This window comes from Trachurus japonicus, chromosome 9, assembly GCF_045865225.1.
Source record: "Trachurus japonicus isolate A0001 chromosome 9, Traja_1.0".
Lineage (NCBI taxonomy): Eukaryota > Metazoa > Chordata > Actinopteri > Carangiformes > Carangidae > Trachurus > Trachurus japonicus.
This window is the reverse complement of record NC_140915.1, coordinates 19,244,547-19,265,695: the sequence shown is the minus strand read 5'-3', so window position 1 is coordinate 19,265,695 and position 21,149 is coordinate 19,244,547. Positions and strand designations below refer to the sequence as shown.

The 21,149-nt window shown below is 39.6% G+C and overlaps 2 protein-coding genes across 3 annotated transcripts; one reads left to right on the top strand and one right to left on the bottom strand.

Moving 5' to 3' along the window:
- Nucleotides 1–378: 378 nt before the first annotated feature.
- ap3s1 (adaptor related protein complex 3 subunit sigma 1) lies at nt 379–10,099 on the bottom strand. 2 transcript variants are annotated; one of them, XM_085786400.1, is made up of 7 exons: nt 9,765–10,083; nt 6,433–6,524; nt 5,527–5,638; nt 5,372–5,443; nt 4,943–5,050; nt 3,474–3,515; nt 379–1,208 (listed from the first exon to the last, which is right to left on the bottom strand). In XM_085786400.1, the coding sequence occupies exons 1-6, from the start codon at nt 9,831–9,833 to the stop codon at nt 3,480–3,482; spliced, it is 489 nt and encodes a 162-aa protein (XP_085642526.1). In that variant the 5' UTR covers nt 9,834–10,083; the 3' UTR covers nt 379–1,208; nt 3,474–3,479. The 2 variants fall into 2 exon arrangements, with proteins under 2 accessions (XP_085642526.1, XP_085642525.1); XM_085786399.1 differs by lacking the exon at nt 3,474–3,515 and having other exon boundaries at nt 9,765–10,099.
- A 3,762-nt stretch (nt 10,100–13,861) lies between these two features.
- Nucleotides 13,862–19,454, top strand: cdo1 (cysteine dioxygenase, type I). The gene is made up of 5 exons (XM_085786398.1): nt 13,862–14,102; nt 15,322–15,399; nt 16,500–16,657; nt 17,215–17,384; nt 18,410–19,454. Exons 1-5 carry the CDS (start codon nt 13,933–13,935, stop codon nt 18,437–18,439), a joined length of 606 nt encoding a protein of 201 aa, XP_085642524.1. The 5' UTR covers nt 13,862–13,932; the 3' UTR covers nt 18,440–19,454.
- Nucleotides 19,455–21,149: the final 1,695 nt, after the last annotated feature.

The following is a 21,149-nucleotide window of genomic DNA, read 5'->3' as shown; positions in this document are numbered from 1 at the left end:
CCTGTACAGTACTGTACATGTGGCGCCCGCTCCAACTATACGAGCTACAGTATACCCATAACTGACATGTTTTATCTAAATATAAGCATTGTGGCAGCCAAAGTTAGCTGCTAATTTTACTCGAGACATTGTGTTAAACCTCAGTATTACTGACATTTTCTGTGACATTTTGTGATAACTGCAGACATTTTAGAATAATTATGCTGTCACCTGACTACGTTTCAGCTGGCATGTCATGTACGTAACTGTCACGATTTCATTTAATAACAATATAAAATTGAACCTCTGAGAGCAAGATACGTAGATCCAGACAGGTTGACAACTGAGCGGGAAAAAAATAATGAGGAGATTATTGTAATAATGAAACAAGGCAAAGCCTGAGTTTTAACAGTTTATTATGTTGAAAAAGAAGAGAAAAAAACATGCACAGATTAAAATCAAGGGAATTATTTGATAAGACATGATAAATCATTTAAAAATATTCTGCATACAAATAAGAAAAAAAAGTAATTTCAGCATATATATATATCCATATTTCTGTCACACAGCAATATAATATTCTGTATTGTTTGCACTGATTTTACAAACAAGCTATAACATATGACTTCCAATACCGTAGCAGACCTGCTCCAATTTGAAATGGTTTCATTTACTTCACTCCACTGATCGATTTCTAGTCTGGAAAAACCAAACCAATACGACTTCCCATAAAATTTCTAAACATGCCACTCTTTAACGTAAACACTTGAGGAAGTGAAATAATTTCAGTTGCAAACTGACACAGATCTGCACTGTAGCAGCTGAACATCAAGGGCCAACCTCCAGCGAGGCAGAAGGAATGTACCACTGATAAATAAATATTTCATTTTTTCCTTCCAACAGAAAAAAAAAAACATGTAAAACATTCTTTTCTTTAACAGGAAAAACAAAAGTGATAACACCAGAACAAGGAGTGTCAAACCACACAGTACCTTCAAGATGTATAGTTTTGAGAAAAGTTAGTAATTTGAGGTTTTGGTAAACAGATTGCATCATGGTAAACACTGGCTGACATCTGTAGGCTCAGGATCTCGCTGCCATTATTTGAAGGAGGGTAAATTTGGCACTTTTATGCTGATGTCACCAATGTTGATGTTTCTGGGCATTTCCGGGAGGTTCATGTTCTTTACAGCTGATACGGCACGAGCTGGCGCTCCTGCAATACCGGCCTGTGCACACACACGCACACACGCACACACACGCATACACACGCGCATACAAAACACACACAAGGAGGGTTGATAAGATACAAATCAGTAAATCAAAATAACATGCTATGCACAACAACACATTTAACAGCGAACGTTGGACACACACACGCGCACACACAATGCTAAAACAAAGTACTAGACAAACAACAGTCAACTGCTGACAAAATGCAAAAGCACTGACAGCTACTCGGACAGACATCATGTGCAAATGTACATTCAGATGCCTTCATAGCTTCATACGCACATGCATTACTTGGTTCTATAATGACTTACATCACAACCAGAGCCAATTATGAATCAACTGTGAGGACACACTGTTCTTGACCATTCACTAGTTTTGATGTACTGAGCACGCAGTACTGAACAATCATCGAATGGACAAAAGGCAGCATTGCTTGGAAAAGTGAACCCACCGGACTCTTGAGGACCGATAAGGGTAAAAATGCAAGGAGAGAATTGATAAAGCAGAAAAAAATGGATTTTTATATGAAGGCGGAAATGACGTTTGGATAGATAGTGATGTATAGGATGTGTGCGTCAAATTTAAAAAATAAAAAATAAATAAAACATGTCAACATAATATACTCTTAAGCCATAAATATACAGGTGATACTGTACCTCTAGTGGGTTGGGTTACTTCTGGAAAAGACTACACGTGACAGCAGCTAACACTTTTCTATCTAGATACATATCTATGAGTAGAAGAACAAGAATATTGTGCCATTTACGTGTCTAAAGTGTTGCCTAGAAATGATATGAGGAGGTTGTAAGCCTAGTAGTGCTAAGCTACAATGGGAGATCTATTCTAAGGGACAGAGGAGGCACCTCACTCTAACGCAATGAATCTCAATGTGAAGCTGTGTAAGAACAACTTGGCGTTTTTTTTGTTTTTTTTTAAGGAAGAAGTGAAGGTAGTTTAGCCTTTTGTAGCAGTAAAATAATATACATTTATAGAGGGAAAGATATAATTTTTTCATCTCAGGTGAGAGCAGACATTTGAGAATCACTGCCGTTAGAGATCCTCCAATTGAATCTTTAGGAGACAGACCCAAAAATGACCAAAAGGCTTCAAATACAGCAACTATAATGTCCACTGCCTCTCCAAGGAACAGATTCGGATGAACACCCTCGTGATGTGATGCACACAAACTATGTCTGGAACTTAGATTTATTCACTCCATTTAATTTCACAAGGTTATTTCAATGGACCATTTGTCTAACGGGTTTGGCTCCCTCTGCCAAGAATGAAGGAGACTCGTGTTGGATGGAAAGATGACCGTGGCGTTAATGGAGAGGACTGCTGATCCAGCGCATGGACTCAAGTCTACAGGAGTCAGGATGGAGGATTGTTTTTGCCTGCAGAGTCGCCTGGAGACCTACTGTGAAAGTCCATTCTAGTGGGGTTTTTAATGAAATGCCGGGTTACTAATAAGTACCTACAGAAAAAGTAACACCAGCTGCGTAACACACAACAGTGGTTTGATTCGTCAGAAGTCAGAGAGTCTTTTAAAGCTCGAGCAGTAACCTATCTAATCTAAAAGAACCATGGGATAAAGTTCTGCAAGGTTTTCATGACTGGTTTACATCAAACTACTAATGTGCTTTAGAGGAACTGATCTAAAGGGAAAGGTTTGACATTTGGAGAACATTTGCTTTTTAATAGAGGGTTAGAAAGGAAGATCAGCTCTACTGTCTCTCATGTTTATGTGAATATCATGCAGCAGCCACTTAGCTTAGCTTAGCAAAAGACAAAGGTAGACAAGTAAAAAAAAAAAGCATTTTATCATGTTCAGTCAGGTTATCTTCCAGACTATATCTTAAATCTCAACTGGCAAAGGTATAGAATATATAGAAGATGAATAACAGACTATGAAACACTGATGTTGTCGCACCTCAGCTTTCAAGTTAAACAAATGGAGATAAATCCTGTTCATTACAAAGCTTTAGAGGTGCTGATTGGTGCATTTTGTTAATAGTCAACAAAGCTGTTTCTTTCTGTCTTGATGCAAAGATGAGCGATTCAGCGACCATCTACACCAAAGTGACTGTATTGTGCAACTAGTGAAGGAGAGGGACGGCAACATTTTTGGGTCTGCCATGAAAGATTCCTTGAATATGTTAGTGACGTCAGTTTGCTATAACATGGAGGGCCGTATGGAGAGACTGAGGGGGAGTAAACTTTTCAGTTAAGGTTACAGTACTTGGTTGTAAATTTAGCAGTACCTGTGTCTACCTGTCCTGCCTGGTAGACTGAAAGATAAACGTCTGTAAAGAGAGAGAAGAATGGAAAGAACTAGACAGGGTCAGGAAAAAGAGGAATGAGGAATGTTAAAGCAGATTAAAGTAATTACAGTTTATCTCCACAGAAAAAAAGTGATAGGACCTATCATAGACCACATCACCAACACCAACAAAACCAATCTTTTGATTTTTTTTTTCTTTGTCTGCAGTGAATACAGATATGAATCGAGAGGGATCAGTTTGATGGAAAAACATTGATGCCACCTAATCAGTCTGTGCCAGTTTGGACGAAGAACAGCCCATTCCTTGTTTCCGCAGACACTGCCCTATGAATGGACAGTGTCGTTTTGAATTAGCATCAGTGTGAAAAAACACACACTGCGGTCTAGGGTAGGTCCAAGAGGGAAGAGACAGAGCAGCTCTGATGATTGTAGAACAGTAAAAAGAGTCTGCTTACAGAATATCAATCGGAAAAGAAGATTCTGTCTGGTTACAAGCACACAATGCAGCTTTAGGGAAAAGAATTACTTTAACACTAAAACTTTTCAAAGTCAATTATTAGACCACACAAATGATGTCAGTTAAAAAACAAAAACCTTCACTTTGTCATGTAAGCAACAAAACACAACAGATTTGTACAACATTGTGACTTTCTGTTAGTGTTTCTCATTGCAAAAGTAAAAAAAAATTAAAAATAAAAGGACTTCCCCCAAAAAACATTGTCTTAGTGTTAGGACATCATTGCAGTGCATTGTAAGTAAAACAAAACCAAATCATTAGTGCAGTTATGTCTTTTCTATTTTTTTGGACTACAGGGGCTACAAACCAAAATAGAAATGATTTCATGAAATTGTCTCTGGCTGTCTTGTCTGATTAAAACTTTCCAATGAGTAAATGGATGTTTATCTGCTAGCAGAAGCTGTATGGAAAGCAAAGCAATGTCCTTGCATAGAATAAATATCCAAAGCAAGGACACTGGTGGCTTATAGATGCTACAAAACACATTTGGAAAGCAAATACTTCAACATGGACAGCGCATAAGATTCACATTGTCCTCTACAATAACAAGCACGTGAAAAAACTGGACTACTTTCACCACTGTTCAATTTCTGTGGACATGATCAATGGTCAGATTCTGGAGATGCATTGGACGATGGTACAGTTAAGACTGCATAGTAATGGCAAAAGTGATGACTGTGACACTGTCTTTTTATACTGAGAGAATTATGTCGAGTGTGGATCTGCATTGAGAGCAGTGCAGCGGCAAGAAGAGAGGCCGAAAGAAAGAGCACAAACACTCAAGAGTAGGTAGGGAGCATCCACAAGGTCACCGGAGAGTGGCATGCAGGGTGCAGCATACACACATGCCTGCATACTGTATACGATACCTCAGAGGGTATGGAGGTAGGATCAAGTCATACATACAAGCGAATGGGTGGGGTCATGCTTACCTCAGACTTCTCCATCTTGTTCTGAGCATCCACCTGCGTGATGATTTCGTTCATGTTGGTCTCCAGGACCATCCCGCCCATCACCATCTCTGCCAGGATGTTGTGGACCTGCATGGGAAAAATGAGATATGAAGGTGGCACTTTAATGTCACTGAAAAGTATATGTCTTGAGGATACAAACATTTCATAGATATAACACTATAATTTAGCAGATATTATATTGTTAACTGTTACTAGGTTATCATTAGATCAGATTCACTTTTTGTGGGTTTATAAACGGATTCATTGACCCATTTCTGCTCTTGGCTGCAGCGCTTATTTAAGTTGCTTTAAGAAGTTGCCCCAAAAAAGGTCATATAACATCAAAAATTCAAGATGGATTAGAGTTTGAATCGCTGGGAGGCAAACTGACTCAAAGGTATTTCCTACCTTGTCTACATGGAAAATTAAGTCAAGCTCACAGACGTTCTCAAAGCATTTGTCCAGCGTTTCCACAAATACCTGTGAACAGAAAGAGTAGGAATTTCGTAAAGGAGAATTCAAACTGACTGATGGTGATAATCACAAATATTTTTGTCTATTACCTGGATTAAGTCTAAAATTCCTAGTTCACTCTCTGAAGAGTCCACACAAAACACAAAGTAGAGTGTGGCATAGTGTCTGTAGATCAGCTTGTAGTCCGATCCTCCGATCAACCTGACACCGGGTGGGAGAGACAAGGAGATATCACAGTGAAATCATATGTCAACAACATCTCGTTAGTGTTTCCATTTGCCTGAAAGACCACTGAACATGTTGGAAATAGACACAAAAAGGCCTCGAGTTCATCTGGAGTTCATGAACACACGGTCCGACCTGATGCAATTAGCATGTCGTAAACATGTCATGACATGTCATGACATGTTTACCCAAACACTGAGTGATTAGGAGAAAAATAAAAGTATGTTTTCAGTCTCAAGTCAACATGTGTTAAGATAGGACTGAAGATGTACCAACATGATAAGATATGGAAGGTAGACATTTAACCTAGTAACCAAATGATTAACCAGTTGGGCTTAGGTAAGACATCAGTGAGTGTTTTTGTTTTTGTAACTTCCCCTGCTCATGTGCAATCACTTGAAATCACTTGAAATCACTTGAAAGTGATTGCACATAGTGTTAAATATTTGGTTGTTGTGACACTACTGAGTTTCTGGCTTTGGAGCCACACAATTAAGAGGTAACAGAGAGCACACACACTGGAGGTTGCCCAGAGTAAAACAACACCTTGTTCCTCATTCATTAATGATGAATGACCCTCAAATAAACAATGTCCCTATCAACTGCCATTCACTAAGGCCCCTAAGCTTCCCTTTACACTGTGAAATAAATTCCTGTGATGTTGCATCACGGTAAATTATTTACATCCACAGGGTAAATAATTTAAACCCAGTTCCTAAGGATCTGGACACAGTCACTTGCTGATGCACCCGGACCAACACGTCACTTACATTCCACCTTCTAGGAAATTACAGACGTTCTCATCTCGTTTTGAGACCAAGTGGAAGGTTTCCCTGATGATCTGTTGCTCTGTGTCTTCATTCTGCAGGATGAATGAGAAAACGGAGGCTGTTAAACAAACAGGAGATGGTAAATAATGCCTTGTTTGTGCACTTAATTGCATTCAGTCAGCCATTTCATTACTACTAGCCAGAAGACCAGCAGGTAAAATAATGGTTCCCCTCCTTTCTTCAACACATCCACTGGCTCTGAGTTGAAAAAAACAACAGGACTTATTATTTTCTTAGTCACATTTAAACACACACTAGTGCCCACAGGCAACGGAAGCAATGATTTCATTGTACAAGCTGAATCAAGGTAGGCTTATCTTATTATTTGCTACTGGATGAGATTCTGTTTACAGTATTAAATATCCAAAGACCTCAACAATCCAAATCATGTCTAAAATATCTTGTGGTTTGCACCTTTAACACTGAGGCTGCTTCACCATAGAGTGCTAAATGTCCTCTTAAGGCCCATGACAGGTCAGTGAGCACAAGGAGAGACGAGGACGTCCAACATGCAGCTGGCTGCAAGGCTGAACCAGTCATGTGACATGTAGCATGAGACCAGCAGCCAGGGTTATGGTACTCAACAGTTTCACAATACAGTCAGAGAAGACTGTGAGAAACAGCAGTATCTTTTAAACTTGCCATTAAGATATTTATGAATGTTGTGGATTTTAATGGACACAACTTTCCTCTAAAAGTTTAATTTTGACCAAGGACCATAGTTACAAACCAACTCCCCTCTAACTGCCCAATAAAAGGTAATAGTAATAGTAATAATACCAGAAATATAATCATGTAAATGCTTTTGAACACACTACTGTATAATGTAAGTGATGTAAGGACAGTGTTACAGTAAGTGTTTAATTTATGGGATTTAGGGAGGTTAAAGCAAACTAAGTGTTCCCAGATATTCAAAGCTGCTTTTCAGTTGTGTGATTTCACAGCGCAGAGATTTACAGCTCACTTACCATTCATGTAAGATTTTTTTTAATACAATGAACCATTGTTGCTGTAAAGCCGCAGAACCAGAAACTCACACACAAATACAGGCCACAAGCTCACAGCTGTTCTCTATCCAAGGCTTCTCACAGAGGCTGGCAGAGGGCCCGCTGATGGTACATGAATTTATGTGGTGTGTGTGTGTGTGTGTGTACGTGAGATTGTGAGTGCGTGTGTGTGTGTGTGTGTGTGTGTGTGTTTGTCCATATTTCACTCCCCTATCCCCGACATGTCACACCTAGATTGGACAGATGCTTTGGCTTCATGTCTCAGCTCTGCCACTCTCCCTCTCAACACAACACACAGTCCCTCAAACAGACTCACAACACACACACACACACACACACCATGTTAGCAGCCGAACCGAAGCCCAGACGTGGCGGTGAGCAAACTTAAATAAACCAAATGCTTCTTCAAACTGTGTTAACAGCGAGGAATATGTGTGAATGTTACATCCAGGCAGCCAGTTAAACCAACGCCTCAGATTTTGATATAACAGATGGTGTCACCGTCTCCACAGCCTTCTGATAATCCAATCAATTTCAATCCATCCTCCTGAAATACAAATACACCCATGTGCATCTCATCTTAAGATAAGACAACACAGATATTGGAGCAACAGTGTTCACTGAAGCTGCAAGTAAGGTTTATTTTCATTATTGATAAGTCTACTGATTCTTCTCTTGGATAATGGATATTGGAAATGTCAGGGGACAGATAAAAACAAACCCAACAAATGACTTGTTGTGTCTGGCCAAATATCCTCAGTGTACAATGACATAAACCAGATACAATCAGATGAAGCAGAGTAACCACTGATGTATTTTTCTCTAAAAATGATTTATTTTGAAGTGCAGAGAATTCAATTAACTTTCTTTATTGTTAATCAAACTTCCAATTATTTTCATGAGTCATCAATAACCATTTCATCTGCAAAATGTCAGAAGATTTTGTTTTTTAAGCAAAATTTCCCAACTCACATCTTCGTGAAGTTTTGTTTGATCTGCTCAGCAGCCAGAAATCTAGAGCTGAGTGGATTAATTGAAAATTGATTTACTTGATCTGACAAGAAAATGAATCAGCATCTATGCTGCTGACTATTGATTAATTGCTTGCGTGATTTACCAGACTAAAGTGCCCCAGCTCTGCCAGCTCCTGCTCCGGATACGTGAGGATTTGCAGCTTTTCCTTGTCCTATATATGATAGTAATACAACTGCAACAACTAGTCAATTCACTGAATAGCAGAACAGAGATAACACGATCTGTGATTTTGGTCCATAAATTAATCTTTGAAAGTAATTGTTATGCAGAAAAATTACAAATAAAAAAAAAGCTGATTTCCTGTTTATCTCCAGAACATCTGAGAAGCTCTGTGGTGAAAGTAGTATTATCCAAACAGTTGCCAATTAATTTCCTGTCAATCAACTAATCAGTTAATCTGCTAATCTAATCTAGCTCTGGCAAGAGAAGTAATGTAGCTGCTTGGCTCGGCTTGGGTTAGGAGGACACTATTGACGCCACCTTGCTATTGTAGTACCAATGTTGGAGAAGCTGGAGATATAAATCCAATTAAGAGAAGAAGAGGCCGACACAACACAACACAACACAACACAACACAGGACAGGACATTACATAACATAACACATGTGTTTTTTTTGTACCTACAACTCACTCCTTATGGGTTTTTTTTACTTGTGGGTTGTGATTGAATGAATAGTGGTGAAAGGTTGAGAGTGAGCACGAGTCAATCACAAGGCCGTTACTGAAGTCATGTGACACAAACAAGAAGAGTGAACTCACTTCACTGTTCTCGTGGGCCACAGCTGGGCCACAGCTGGACTCAGAAGTAATAATGGGGGTTGATGATCTGACCTGGGACCAGTCCTCTTCTATAACACAGACTGACTCGGCGGGGGGAAAGCTGATAGCCTCGCTTTGCTTCGCACATGTTTTAATTATTCATGTTTCAAAGGACAGCATCGTGCACACTGACATCTAATACACCAGCCTCAGTGGGAGACACCGTGATGTAGGCTACACTTACACACACACACAGCCTACACACCTTTTCATTCAAACTGTCTGCAACAACATCATATTAAATGTCTGCATGAGAAAACATACATGTATCTGAACAGCCACACCATGAGGTTTTACTTTTTTTTTTCTCCTTCTCCTCCCATCTTGGCCTGAACACCACACACACACAAACCTGCAATAAATGAAACAAAAATATGGAATAAAGACAAATAAATGTCTCATGTTACTCACATAATGCTCGTAGAATTTAGAAAGCCTTGGTTTCCCATGATTGTTGAATATTAAAATGGCTTTTATCATGATTGTAGCGGAGCGGAGGGAGGCGGGGGGGAGGCTGTTGTCTGTCAACTACCCGTGAACCCAGATCTGAGTGGGATTCACGGCTAAATCCCGTCTCGATTTAAGGTTAATACGGGATAGCTTCGAGCTACTCGCTGCTGCTGCTGCTGCTACTCCTTCATCGTCTCTTTACGGAAATATTCCACGTCAAAGGACCAGTCATGCTCCTCTTCCTCCTCTTCCTCCTCCTCCTCCTCCTTCCCCCAGCTACAGGAGCCGCGGTGGTTCAAACATCTCCCGTTCCGGACGACGGAAAAACACTCACAGGTGAACAGCGGCATCATTTATTGCTATTTCAGGGATTAATAGCTACTCGGGTCCTCAATGCGCAGTGGTAAAAATGTCCGACTTTCTCTTTTTATCCATATACGTGTTTTTTTTCTCTCATGTTTTTATCTTAAAAAGTCTACAGGGGAAAATAATGAATTTGGTAAAGGGGTCTAGAAAGAAAGACAGTAGCTGAGTGAGAAAGAAAGAAAGAAAGAAAGAACAGTCTGATATTTACGTTGTCTGTGCTATAGGCCTAATCAAAGCAGATATTGGAAAATGTCAGTTTTGGATCTTTGAAAAGTTTTTAAACCCTATTATTGGGTGTAGATTGATGTGAGAAAATGGAAAAATGTATCCAGTTACATTTACAAATGTGTACAAAAGCCTGCATATGTGTAAATGTGAAGGTGATGACAATTCTAGGGGCTCACAGCCCAGTAGGGTTCACAAAAACTCCCAGTGACCTAATCTTTCTATGACAAAAATATTCTGGGCTAACCATCATCAAAACAAAGCCACAAATAACCCCCTGCCTTCTTTTTCTAATCAAAACATCTGACATTGTCTACAATAGGCCTATATGTATTCTAGCTGAATTGTCTTGCAAAGTAGAGCTGCCTGTCTGGTTAAATTGAAGTTTAAAGGTGAAGGGATATTACCAATGAATAGTCGTCAGAAATGTTGATGGATTCTAAGTTTTGCAAAAGTAAACACAAAGACTGCATGTTTGATTTATATGGCATCCTCCACATGCAGGACTGCACTACAAAGAAGAAATTTTCCTCTCAGAAATGTTCAGAGTACCACTGGGGCATTGCCAAGGTATGATCTCTGTCAACATGGGAATTGAACCCATGACCATAACATCAGGAGTCACACATTGTACAGACAGAGCTAAACAGACAAATGAACGTCTGTCTCTCTGGCCACTGACATAAAGTAGAGCTAACCTGTCTGTGGAGAGTCAGAGAAGTCCCTAATCAACACATTCAGCTGGATAGCTCTGTGGGTAATGACACTGACTTTGGATTGGGAGGCTGGAGGTTTGGGTCAACAAGATTTTCAGAAGAAGAGAATAGATGTGAAAAGTATTTGCTTTAATCAGTAGCAGAACATTTCAGTTATATGACTTACATAAGTATAATCAGGAGGTGTAATGTAAGATAATAGTTTATATTATTAGTGGACCGGAGGGCTCAACACAACCAGCTGGGAAGCTCAGTGGGTAATGCCAGTGACTTTAGATTTGAATCCCATTTGGGGCAAGTATGTTACTGTTTGATTAGCAACATCTGTAGAAGAAGAGGTTCTTTTCCTGTAATGAATAGATGTGAAATTTGCTGTAATCAAAATGAATTGTGTTTTGTGTCATTCTTACTATCAGTATTAGGCTAAGTGTGATGTAAGACAATATAGCTGGATAGCCCTTTGGGTAATGCCACTGACTTTGGACTGGGAGGCTGGGGTAAGAAGAACAAGAACAAGAACAAGAAGGAGGAAGAGGAGGAGGAGGAGGTTTTCTTTATTGCGGGTGCACCAGCCTCCCTCGGAGAGCACTGAGGCCATGTGGCCTTGGGCTCGGCCACGCGATGTTATTATTGGACATGATTTAACATAATGAATAATAAACTAATAACAATACCAGATTGTCCCAAAATGCACTGTCCCTTTTTGACTCAATACAGGATGCTCAACTTTCTTGTGAATCTTATTTGAAGTTGTTTGTTGTTGTTTTTTTTAAGAATAGCCTTTTGTAAAGTAAATGAATATTTACATGGTCTGTTCTGTACTGTTTATTCACCAGTATTGTGAAGCTGATTAGCATCTATAATTTAGTTCTCCTATTTGTTTTTCTGTCACCTAAAGTACAACTTTCAGCCAGAAGGTGGAGCAAAAGTACATCTAGTACTGATGATGTGGCAGCTCTGAAGAAAACTTGGCAATGTATCAGATGCAAAGAACATTCTCCACTTTTTATCCTGCCAGTAAACACAAAAGCCGGAATATCCTCCTAGGTCTTGGAGGATTTTCCCTTGACAGACTGACACATGTTGGAGTTGTCCTGCTGGAATATCACTTGTGGTAAACATCTGTGGTTGACTGCAACATTGAGACAATTCTACCTCGACCAACTTTTGAAAATTGTGAAAAGTGAGCAGTTTCTACACAGGCAGTATCATTTTAACTTCTCAAATTATATGTACAGTATATTAGTCGTTGTTTTTTTTGGTCATGCCTGAGTCACTACCACTCAACAGCATGCAAAACAAACACTCTGTACATGTTATCTACACTGTATGTGACCTGCAATACCCTCAGAACTGGCTTTCACTGATGTTGTTATTCTTCATACAGTATCTCCTTGAAGGCAAACAGGCGGAGCACTGCATGTGCATGACCTGTAACTCTCTGAAGGAATTCACCATACTCATAAGAATGATTTATGATTTAAAGTTCTAAGAACTCGACTGGATGAAGATCGGCTGCAAAAACATCCCATTAACTCAATATTGAACAGGGGCATGGACAAAAGCATCTCTCTTTGTCCATGTCTGACTTTCTAAATGCTGTATGACTGTTTCAGAGTAAATTTGGGGACTTAAACATGCAAACACCGGTGTGAACTAACAGTTGAAATGTCAAAACATTTCCCAAATTTCAGAGGCTGAGATGTGAAAGTAGACTCTCAGATGAGGAGGGGGCACTATTAGACATTAAACCACCTGGCTAAATATTAACCGCTCAATAAGGACGTTTTATTTTTACTTGTATGGACTATTTAAGGCTGCTTATTATGCATGGGAATGAAATAAATATAGAATTGAATATTTTCCATTCATAAGCTAAATTTACTTTAGTACTTTTCCATCAGCTCTTACTCACGCCCACAAGACCTGCATGTTTTTATTGCTATATACTAACATTATATTATGGGTAATTAAGTAAACCATTATGTAGCCTATCTGCAGTATAAGTAAGTAACTTTTCGCTTTTTTTTTTTGCTCCCTTACATTTAATAATGAATGTTTTCATCCCTTTGAATATGTTATTTCAGAATCTCCTCAGAGCATGTCTGCTATTAAGTGTGTTTATGTCTGTTTTTAATGCCTTGCAAGTCCTAATCTCATGATTCAGTGCAACCAGAACACAGGTGATTAAAGGCGTGAAAATAAACCCCATCAAGTCTACAAGAAAAGTGTTGTGTTTCCCAAAGCAGATCCCTCCACACCCACCCTCCAGTCACCCACTTGTTTGTGAGCCTGTGGTGTACACACACCTTAGGTAGTGTGTGTTGATGTCTGAGTTTCTGAGGAGAGGGCCCACAGAAAGAGACTGGGGTGGCTATTGTTGCAGGAATGCCTCAGTGAAAAAGGGAGAGGGAAAAGGGGGAGGATGTGTTGGTTTGTGGCAACGTGGTGGAATTGGACTCACAGAGGATTAGTCCAAGTTCTTAATGTGTGAGATGAGTGAATAGTTTGGATAAAAACATTCAGAATTAAAATGATAAATGACTCAGAATCTAGGAGTATCTGTGGTGAGATCGCAGCCATGTATAATTTTTTCCCCAAGGCTGCACTATGAGCTGATTGCAAAACTTATTTAAAAGGGACTCCGTGCTGGGGGCGTTCACCTTCCTCCGTAATGGTACAGTCCATCACCAGCTCGCCCCTAAATTGCAGCGCCAGCCTATAAAAAGTAAACGACTGTGCAACGTTGGAAAGAGAAACCTGTTGTTTTAACTGAAGCAAATAATCCGAGAAAAACAGCCTCCAGCTCAGCATAGAGAGAGATGGAGCACACCGAGGTGGTGAAGCCAGAGACCCTGGATGACCTGATAAAAACCCTGCACCACATCTTTGAGAGTGACTGCATCAATGTGGAGGAGGTCCAGGCTCTCATGGAAGCATATGATAGCAACCCACAGGAATGGATGAAGTTTGCAAAGTTTGACCAGTACAGGTAAAAACTGATTTGTTTCATAATCCTCATCAGCTATTACCCAGTTATTATGCTGCTGCACTTTGCACTCCTGCTATATAACCCTGTGAGCCACCTCAGCCTTATGTGATTGCTATACAATCATACATTCAACTTTTATTTGTATATATTCTTTCCTGCTTTTGCTTGTTTTTACTTTCCATTGAGTAAAACAGACATATTCGTTGACTGCTTGGTTATGCACTAAGTTTGCAAACTATTCATATTCACTTACAACAATACAACCTGTTATTAAAATGTCTATAGCACAATTCTTATGTTTGAATCAAAACCAGGTGTTATCCTTCTTATCTGAATTTAAAAACAAACTGCAATATCGTATAGGTATACCATTGTTTTATCAAATGGCTTTGATTATTTTTTATATTAAATAGACAACAATAACAATATCATGAATATAATAAAGGGGAAGCAAAACAGTTTATTTGAACACTTGCTCCAGCTGCAGGGGCTCCCCACAACAGTGTCGCCTCCTCTATTCAAAATGCATGGAGAGCCCCATGTCACAGTGTTTTGCAGGAGAGGGGTCAGTGGAGGGAGGGTAGGTGGGTGAGTAGAGGAGGGGTGGTCTGATCATCCAATCAACACCGAGAACAGATCCACACCCGCTGATTGTTTCTTTTTTTCCTCTAGAGATGGGTGTCTGTGGTTGAGGCTCTGCTCACTGCAGCTGCCTCGAAAATATTTGGAGAGTGACGGAATCTGAGTAGGAAAACGAGCCGAGTGTGGCAGATTATTTACAGGCAAAGGCAAAGCACGTCAGGGCACATGGAGCAGAGGCTGAAGCAGCCTTGTGCATGGAAATAGAAAAATGAAGCAACAAAGAACAAAAAATGTTCAGTCCCTCCCTTTGTCATCTGTCCAGCTGGATTTAAATGCAGATTGCAGATTGTATTTTAGTTGGCATCTATGTAGTAAAACCCTCCCCCATACTCCTCCTTAAACTTAAGCAACAATACTCAAATTACTGCACAGGCTCTAGCTGTGTCATATCCTGAAAAATGTTAAATTAGGTTTGTGAAAGGCTCCATCAATGGAATTGATTATGCAAAACTTCTAAAGTAGGTCTAATATGTTTTCAACTTTTCCAGTTGCAGCGTGTTTTGTGGCTTCACTTCCCATAAGTTTTACCTCACATTCTCGTCTCCCTGCTCATTAAACACATTCAACTCTTTTCCAGATACACAAGGAACCTAGTGGACGAGGGTAACGGGAAGTTCAACCTCATGATCCTGTGCTGGGGTGAAGGCCATGGCAGGTGAGATGCCTCTACATGTAAAAGAATTATTAACACGACTAAGTTGAGTTAATCTGATCTCTTTATTTATTGCAGCACACGACACTATCACGCAGCGTTTCGCAAGTTTTTGAATAACCTGCTGACAGAAACCTGTAGCGGCCATTGATTCTATCAAAGCTGCTACTGTACATTCTGGGAATAATGAGGCTGTTTTCCGCGGTCGAGGGTTAACTAGTCATGTTTGCAACCTTTCACTTTTAGACGCGATATTCAACTGATTTTCTGTGGTAATTATTTTATTACTTGATAAAGATAAGCGAGTCCAATGTTCTGACAGAGAGGTTGTGTAAATAGACACTATTTGATGATGCCCCACTTTGTCAATAAACGTCACCTGAACGTCTGACACTGGCTGGAGTTGACAGAAAGGATTCATGCAAATCTCAGTGACAATTTGATATGATTTTAGATTACAGGCATAGGAGAAAAAAATCCTTTTCACAAGGGACATGCCCCATTGTTATACCACATCCCTGCTGGTGTTGAAAAAGGGATGTGGTTTTGAAGTTTTTAAGACTTGGTTTTACCACATCCCCACTACTGAAGTAATGATGCGGTAAAGACATGCACCTTTGCTCATGTGGAAGGAGACATTTCTAGACTTGTCTCTCAAGGCTGCTCCAGCCCTGGAGCAAAAGTGATGGGTGCCAACTCAGACATGTTTTGCCACATGCCCAGCGATAGTTAACTAACACAGATGTTCAAGCTGAAGGGTAGCCTTGTTTCCACAGAGCAGCCTGAACTGTGTTTCAGCTTATTACTTAGGAAACTGTAATGGGGGTACATTGCATTACATTGTGAATGCATTTTGGCAGCTGCCAGCTTAGATAAACAGTTTAAACTTAATAGCTCAAATGTTGTTTTCAACCCTGCTGACGAAAGAGTTTCTGAAAACAAACTCAGAATCAGAAATGATTTCAACATTAGATTGAATAATATTTACACATTATATAAAGTTAGATTTTTATTATTATTATTAACTTTTAGAAATCTTGAAGAGGGCAAAATTTTGATATATTCTGACTTTGTGTACTTCTTTGTACCTTGACGCTTTGCAGTAGCATCCACGACCACACAAACTCCCACTGCTTCATGAAGCTGCTCCAGGGTCAGCTGAAGGAGACGTTGTTCGAGTGGCCGGAGGGTAAATCTCATGGAGACATGGTCCAGAAGTCACAGAGGATTCTCCAGGAAAACAAGTGTGCTTATATAAATGGTAAGAAACGTGACTCTCTTTTTAATCACAGTTTTCACTTCTTCAAAACCAACCACTAGTCAGAGCTATTAATACCTGTCTATTTGAGTGGTGCAGCATGTAACTCTTCCTAATACATTGATACACTCACATTGTTCTGTTGCTGTGAACACAAGAGAGTGCAAGAGAACAAACATCTTTTCCATGTTCTGTACCTCACGAGATATGCTGCTGATGACGTATCTCTGAACTCTGTGTGCAGCAGTACAATATGTGTGTCATGTTTCTTTTATATACAGTTCTCACTCAGTAATGCCAATGAGTCTAGTCATTGCAGTTATGTAATTGGCCTCCCAGGCGTTACCAGGCAGTTTCAATTTTACAATGAAGAGTATTCAGGTCTCTCCTCAAATCTCTGTTGACTGTGTGTTTTCACTAAGTCAGCAGAGCTCTGGTGTGATGTTTGGGTTCAGCTGCTGGTTACAGCCGTGCTAGTCACCACCTCAGAGCCCCATTTCATTTCATAGCATTCCAGTGGCATACCCTGTAAAAATGTATGTGTGTGTCTTTGCCTATAGACTCCATTGGCCTGCATCGTGTGGAGAATGTCAGCCACACAGAGTGCGCAGCCAGTTTGCACCTGTACAGTCCTCCCTTCCAGACCTGCCAGACCTTTGACCAGCGGACAGGACACAGGAACACTGTCAAGATGACGTTCTGGAGCAAATTTGGAGAGAGGACTCCATTTGTAAGGAACTTTTTAATGACTTTTTTAAGACACAAACATTCAATGAAAATTTACAACAACAAAAAAGAGTCTTGATCTCTGAAACTCCAAACTTTGAACATTGATATGTGGGAAATCAAACCCAGAGATATGTGATATTGTGACATAATGCGCAGTATAAAAACCTTTACAGCATTGCACATTAGACAGCACTCAAGCTCTAAAGTGTAGATGGTTGCCACGACTGAAGAGGGACAAAGATTGAAGTTAACACACTAAATCACTCTGGTATTTCTAAAAGATATGTAAATCGTAACAGCATGTATTTACATACATAAAAATCCCTGTTAATGTAGTGGTGTTTCTTTGCATATTACCACACACAGGATCACTGCAAACAGTTAACTGAACACCCACTAACATTTACTACCTTATGAACAGGAAGTGGGACATTTTTATAGCGCGTTGCTTCTTTCATTAAGCACAACATCAATTACAGTAGCACCCCGGGTAGAACCAAGAATTCAGTGTAAAGTTTCCATGTAGTTTACATTTGTTGCTGTTCCAGCAGAAAAATGTTACACGTTTGAAGTTGTTTTTGTGTGTTCAGAGTGAAAGGAGCCAAATGAAGTCAAATTTGCTTTTTAAGTATAATATGTCCTGCAAAACTGTATGACATAATGACATGAAAATGACACTAAACAAGAGCAGCTGCGATACAGGACCTCTACCTTCTCCGGCCACCCTGCCAACAACAGTGGCCTTATCTGAAAATTACAAGTTGTATAAGCATACCTTGACCATAATACTGTCAATTTAGTGCATTAGATTGCAACACGAAACAGAGGCGATAAGATAGAGGTAGGGGAGTGTGAGTACACAATGAACTTAACACAATCTACGCCCCTAGCTCTACTCAGCTATTATCAATTAGCGGCTATATTATGTTGGAAACTTGAACATGCTTTCTGGATTAGCCTTGGGGGGACTTACTTGAGAGATCTCAACCAGTGGTCTAACTTTCTGTTTTTTGACTCTTTTCTTAGGAGACCACAATCTCCCAGGAGAACAACTAATGGTCACCAAAGCAGGCTCCAGATGATGAAGACAGTTGCATTTAAAATGACAATGTTGTGAAATTGATTCAAGGGAAACTGCTGGGGGAGCGAAATGTGGACCTCATATGACTAAGCAAACCATTTCAAAATCAGGAGCGGGCCAGTTCAAAAGGACAACCCAGTAATTAGAATGGCTTTATCGCTGCCCAGTGTGAGCTTGGCAAATACTGATGAGCACAGGACGAATGCATGAATAGGCTTGGACATGGATTGAATCTGCCTTTTGTTTGCTGGGCCTGAGGAGACCCTTTTCCAATAACAACATTCCTGTCTATCCATGACCTGTGCAACCAACATTTTTGTGAAGTTATGGCCCATAGCCGAAGAATAGAGCTTAAGCATTTCAAAAACAAAAAGGGGAAGATATCGCCGTTAAAGTGTTTCTCTTTAATTTTATATCTCAAGAAAGAAAGAAAAAAAACCATTTTTTTAATCAACAGTTTCTTCTCAATGGAGCACTTTCCTAGCTGTATTTACTGTCAGTTTATACCACTCAAAATAGTCTTAACACCTGTTTGAAATTGTGATGAAATGTAACATTGTTTGTACAGTCTAATTAAAGAAAAAGAGTTTGTTCATTTGGAAAAAGAAATGTAAAGCTTTAGAGTTGTGTTGTTTTTAAAAGTGCGATGCTTGTAATTTATTTACAGAGTATTCTGTTCAAGGAAGGAGTGTTTAATTCAGCAAGATACCATGTTACTCCTACATGTATTCATACTGTACTCAAGTTTTGACCAAGAAAGTTTTAGGGAGAGGTGATTTTGTATTATTGGCATATGTTTAGTTAAAACTCATACTTTTTTTCTCAGGATTTTGGGATATTTTGATTGTAGCTATATTTATATAGTGTGTAGTTGTGCAGCATAGCACCTCTCTCAGCACTGTCGAATGCATGCATGCTTTCTGTGATGCGGCAATATGATAAATCTAGTTACAACTGTAGACCAATAAACATGATTACCCTGCCACAGAACTTCATCTTGTGCTGTCTTTATTCCTCCTGATATGTGTTTTTATTTTTTTAAGCAATATCCATAATTCAAATAATTTTACACAACAAGCACAGAAAATGCATATATGTTTGATTGGCCTGGGCAAAAGCATAATTTGAAATACCACAATAACAGGACGTGTGCGTGTGTGTGTTAGCCCAGGTGTGAACTCTTTTTATGTATGTACTTCTTATTGACATTTAGCCAAAGTTGGCTAATAACCCCTAATAGCTAATTGATAGTCACATAAAAGTACTGAGTATATTACGATAACGTCTGTCTGTCTGGCACCAGCCTGGCAAGAAAGTAAAGGTAGAGCATTGTCATCTGAAGGTTGATTCAAAGGAATTTAATGATTGGTCATCATTTTAATCAGTAATTATATAGTATTAATGGGGCATACAGTAGATAGGTGTCATGCAAACACAACCAGATTTGTTAATGTCTGTGCAGAAGCATCATCTTCTTGGAAAGTGAAAAGGTGTGGGTGTGCTACATGTGTTCGGTGGAGGAATTTGCACCATTGAGGACAGACTGACATGAGTGTACGTGCAAAGCATCACTCTTCTGTACAATGAACAAATAACGGTTATGGCCACAGCGACAATAAATATTGATATTTCACCTTGTCCTCTGTGACGGCTGCACACGTCCAGCTAAACTATTACAAACTCAGTCAATGACCAGATAAGAGGAGTGGATGTGGAAACATGCACGTTGATATTGTGTTTTAGGGTGTCCACTGTATGTACCAATGGCTGTGGTGCATGTGGTTTTAGATGAGCTTAGGTGTGTAAAAGCAGAAGCCTGAAGAGTCAGTGAAAGTGGCTGCTCATCAAATATCAGTTTAGTCATTAAAAAATAAGGTCTGCAGTGACAGAAAGCCAGGAAGTCGACTCTGTTCAGCTAAAAGTAGACAACTGTAACAGCTACTCATTCAACATTAATCATACTCATGCACCAGCCCGGACTCATCTGCTCCTTTTTCAGCTACCTGTGATAAATCATCCAAGATTCACCCCCCCCCCCAAAAAAAAAACTGGCAGCACATCGGAATAAACAAACACACGTCATTAAACACATTTTATCATTATTTGCTTTTGCTAAAAGTACACGGTGTATCATGGATTTGCGCCTGTCAAATAAATATCCCCAGGTTTTCTCTGTACCAGGTCAACCATGGAATGGCCTACAGCCAGTGTTGTGTAATACTGAGATGACAGCTTTGATTGTACCGGTGAAGCACCTGTTTTATAAGAGGCCATGGTCACCATGTGCCAGGCAGGATGCAGGTACCTGTAAAAAAGACTTTTATGTTCATCCGACGATAAATTCTAACATTTGGCAAGTCCATTTATTGAAGCTTAATCCTCCAATAAAACAGTGAGTGCAGTGTCAGAACATTGCTGGGTGATGATTCATTCGCATGAATAAGAAACAAGATGCTGAGCTTGAATGGCCATTTCCACAGATTCTGCAGATATAGCCTTGAATGCAACTTTACTCCGTTTAATTACCTGTTTATTTGTGAGGTTCATTTTCAACAAACAAAAAACGAGTTTCTTCCTCCCATAATCAGAGTTAGTCACACAGCACCTGCACCTCAATCAAATTAATGCAGTTTTAGGCCCTTTATAAACCTGTTGGCTATTATTACACTTGAATACTTTGACTTC

What these genes read in the sequence shown, in the direction of transcription:
- cdo1 (XM_085786398.1), top strand. Translation starts at nt 13,933, where the DNA reads ATGGAGCACACCGAGGTGGTGAAGCCAGAGACCCTGGATGACCTGATA. An exon ending in TGGGGTGAAGGCCATGGCAG is followed by an intron (nt 15,400 to 16,499) that starts GTGAGATGCCTC and finishes GACGCTTTGCAG; the next exon opens with TAGCATCCACGACCACACAA. An exon ending in TTGGAGAGAGGACTCCATTT is followed by an intron (nt 17,385 to 18,409) that starts GTAAGGAACTTT and finishes CTCTTTTCTTAG; the next exon opens with GAGACCACAATCTCCCAGGA.
- ap3s1 (XM_085786399.1), bottom strand. Translation starts at nt 9,833, where the DNA reads ATGATAAAAGCCATTTTAATATTCAACAATCATGGGAAACCAAGGCTT. An exon ending in AATTTCCTAGAAGGTGGAAT is followed by an intron (nt 5,639 to 6,432) that starts GTAAGTGACGTG and finishes ACCCGGTGTCAG; the next exon opens with GTTGATCGGAGGATCGGACT. An exon ending in ACAAGATGGAGAAGTCTGAG is followed by an intron (nt 1,209 to 4,942) that starts GTAAGCATGACC and finishes GTGTGTGCACAG; the next exon opens with GCCGGTATTGCAGGAGCGCC.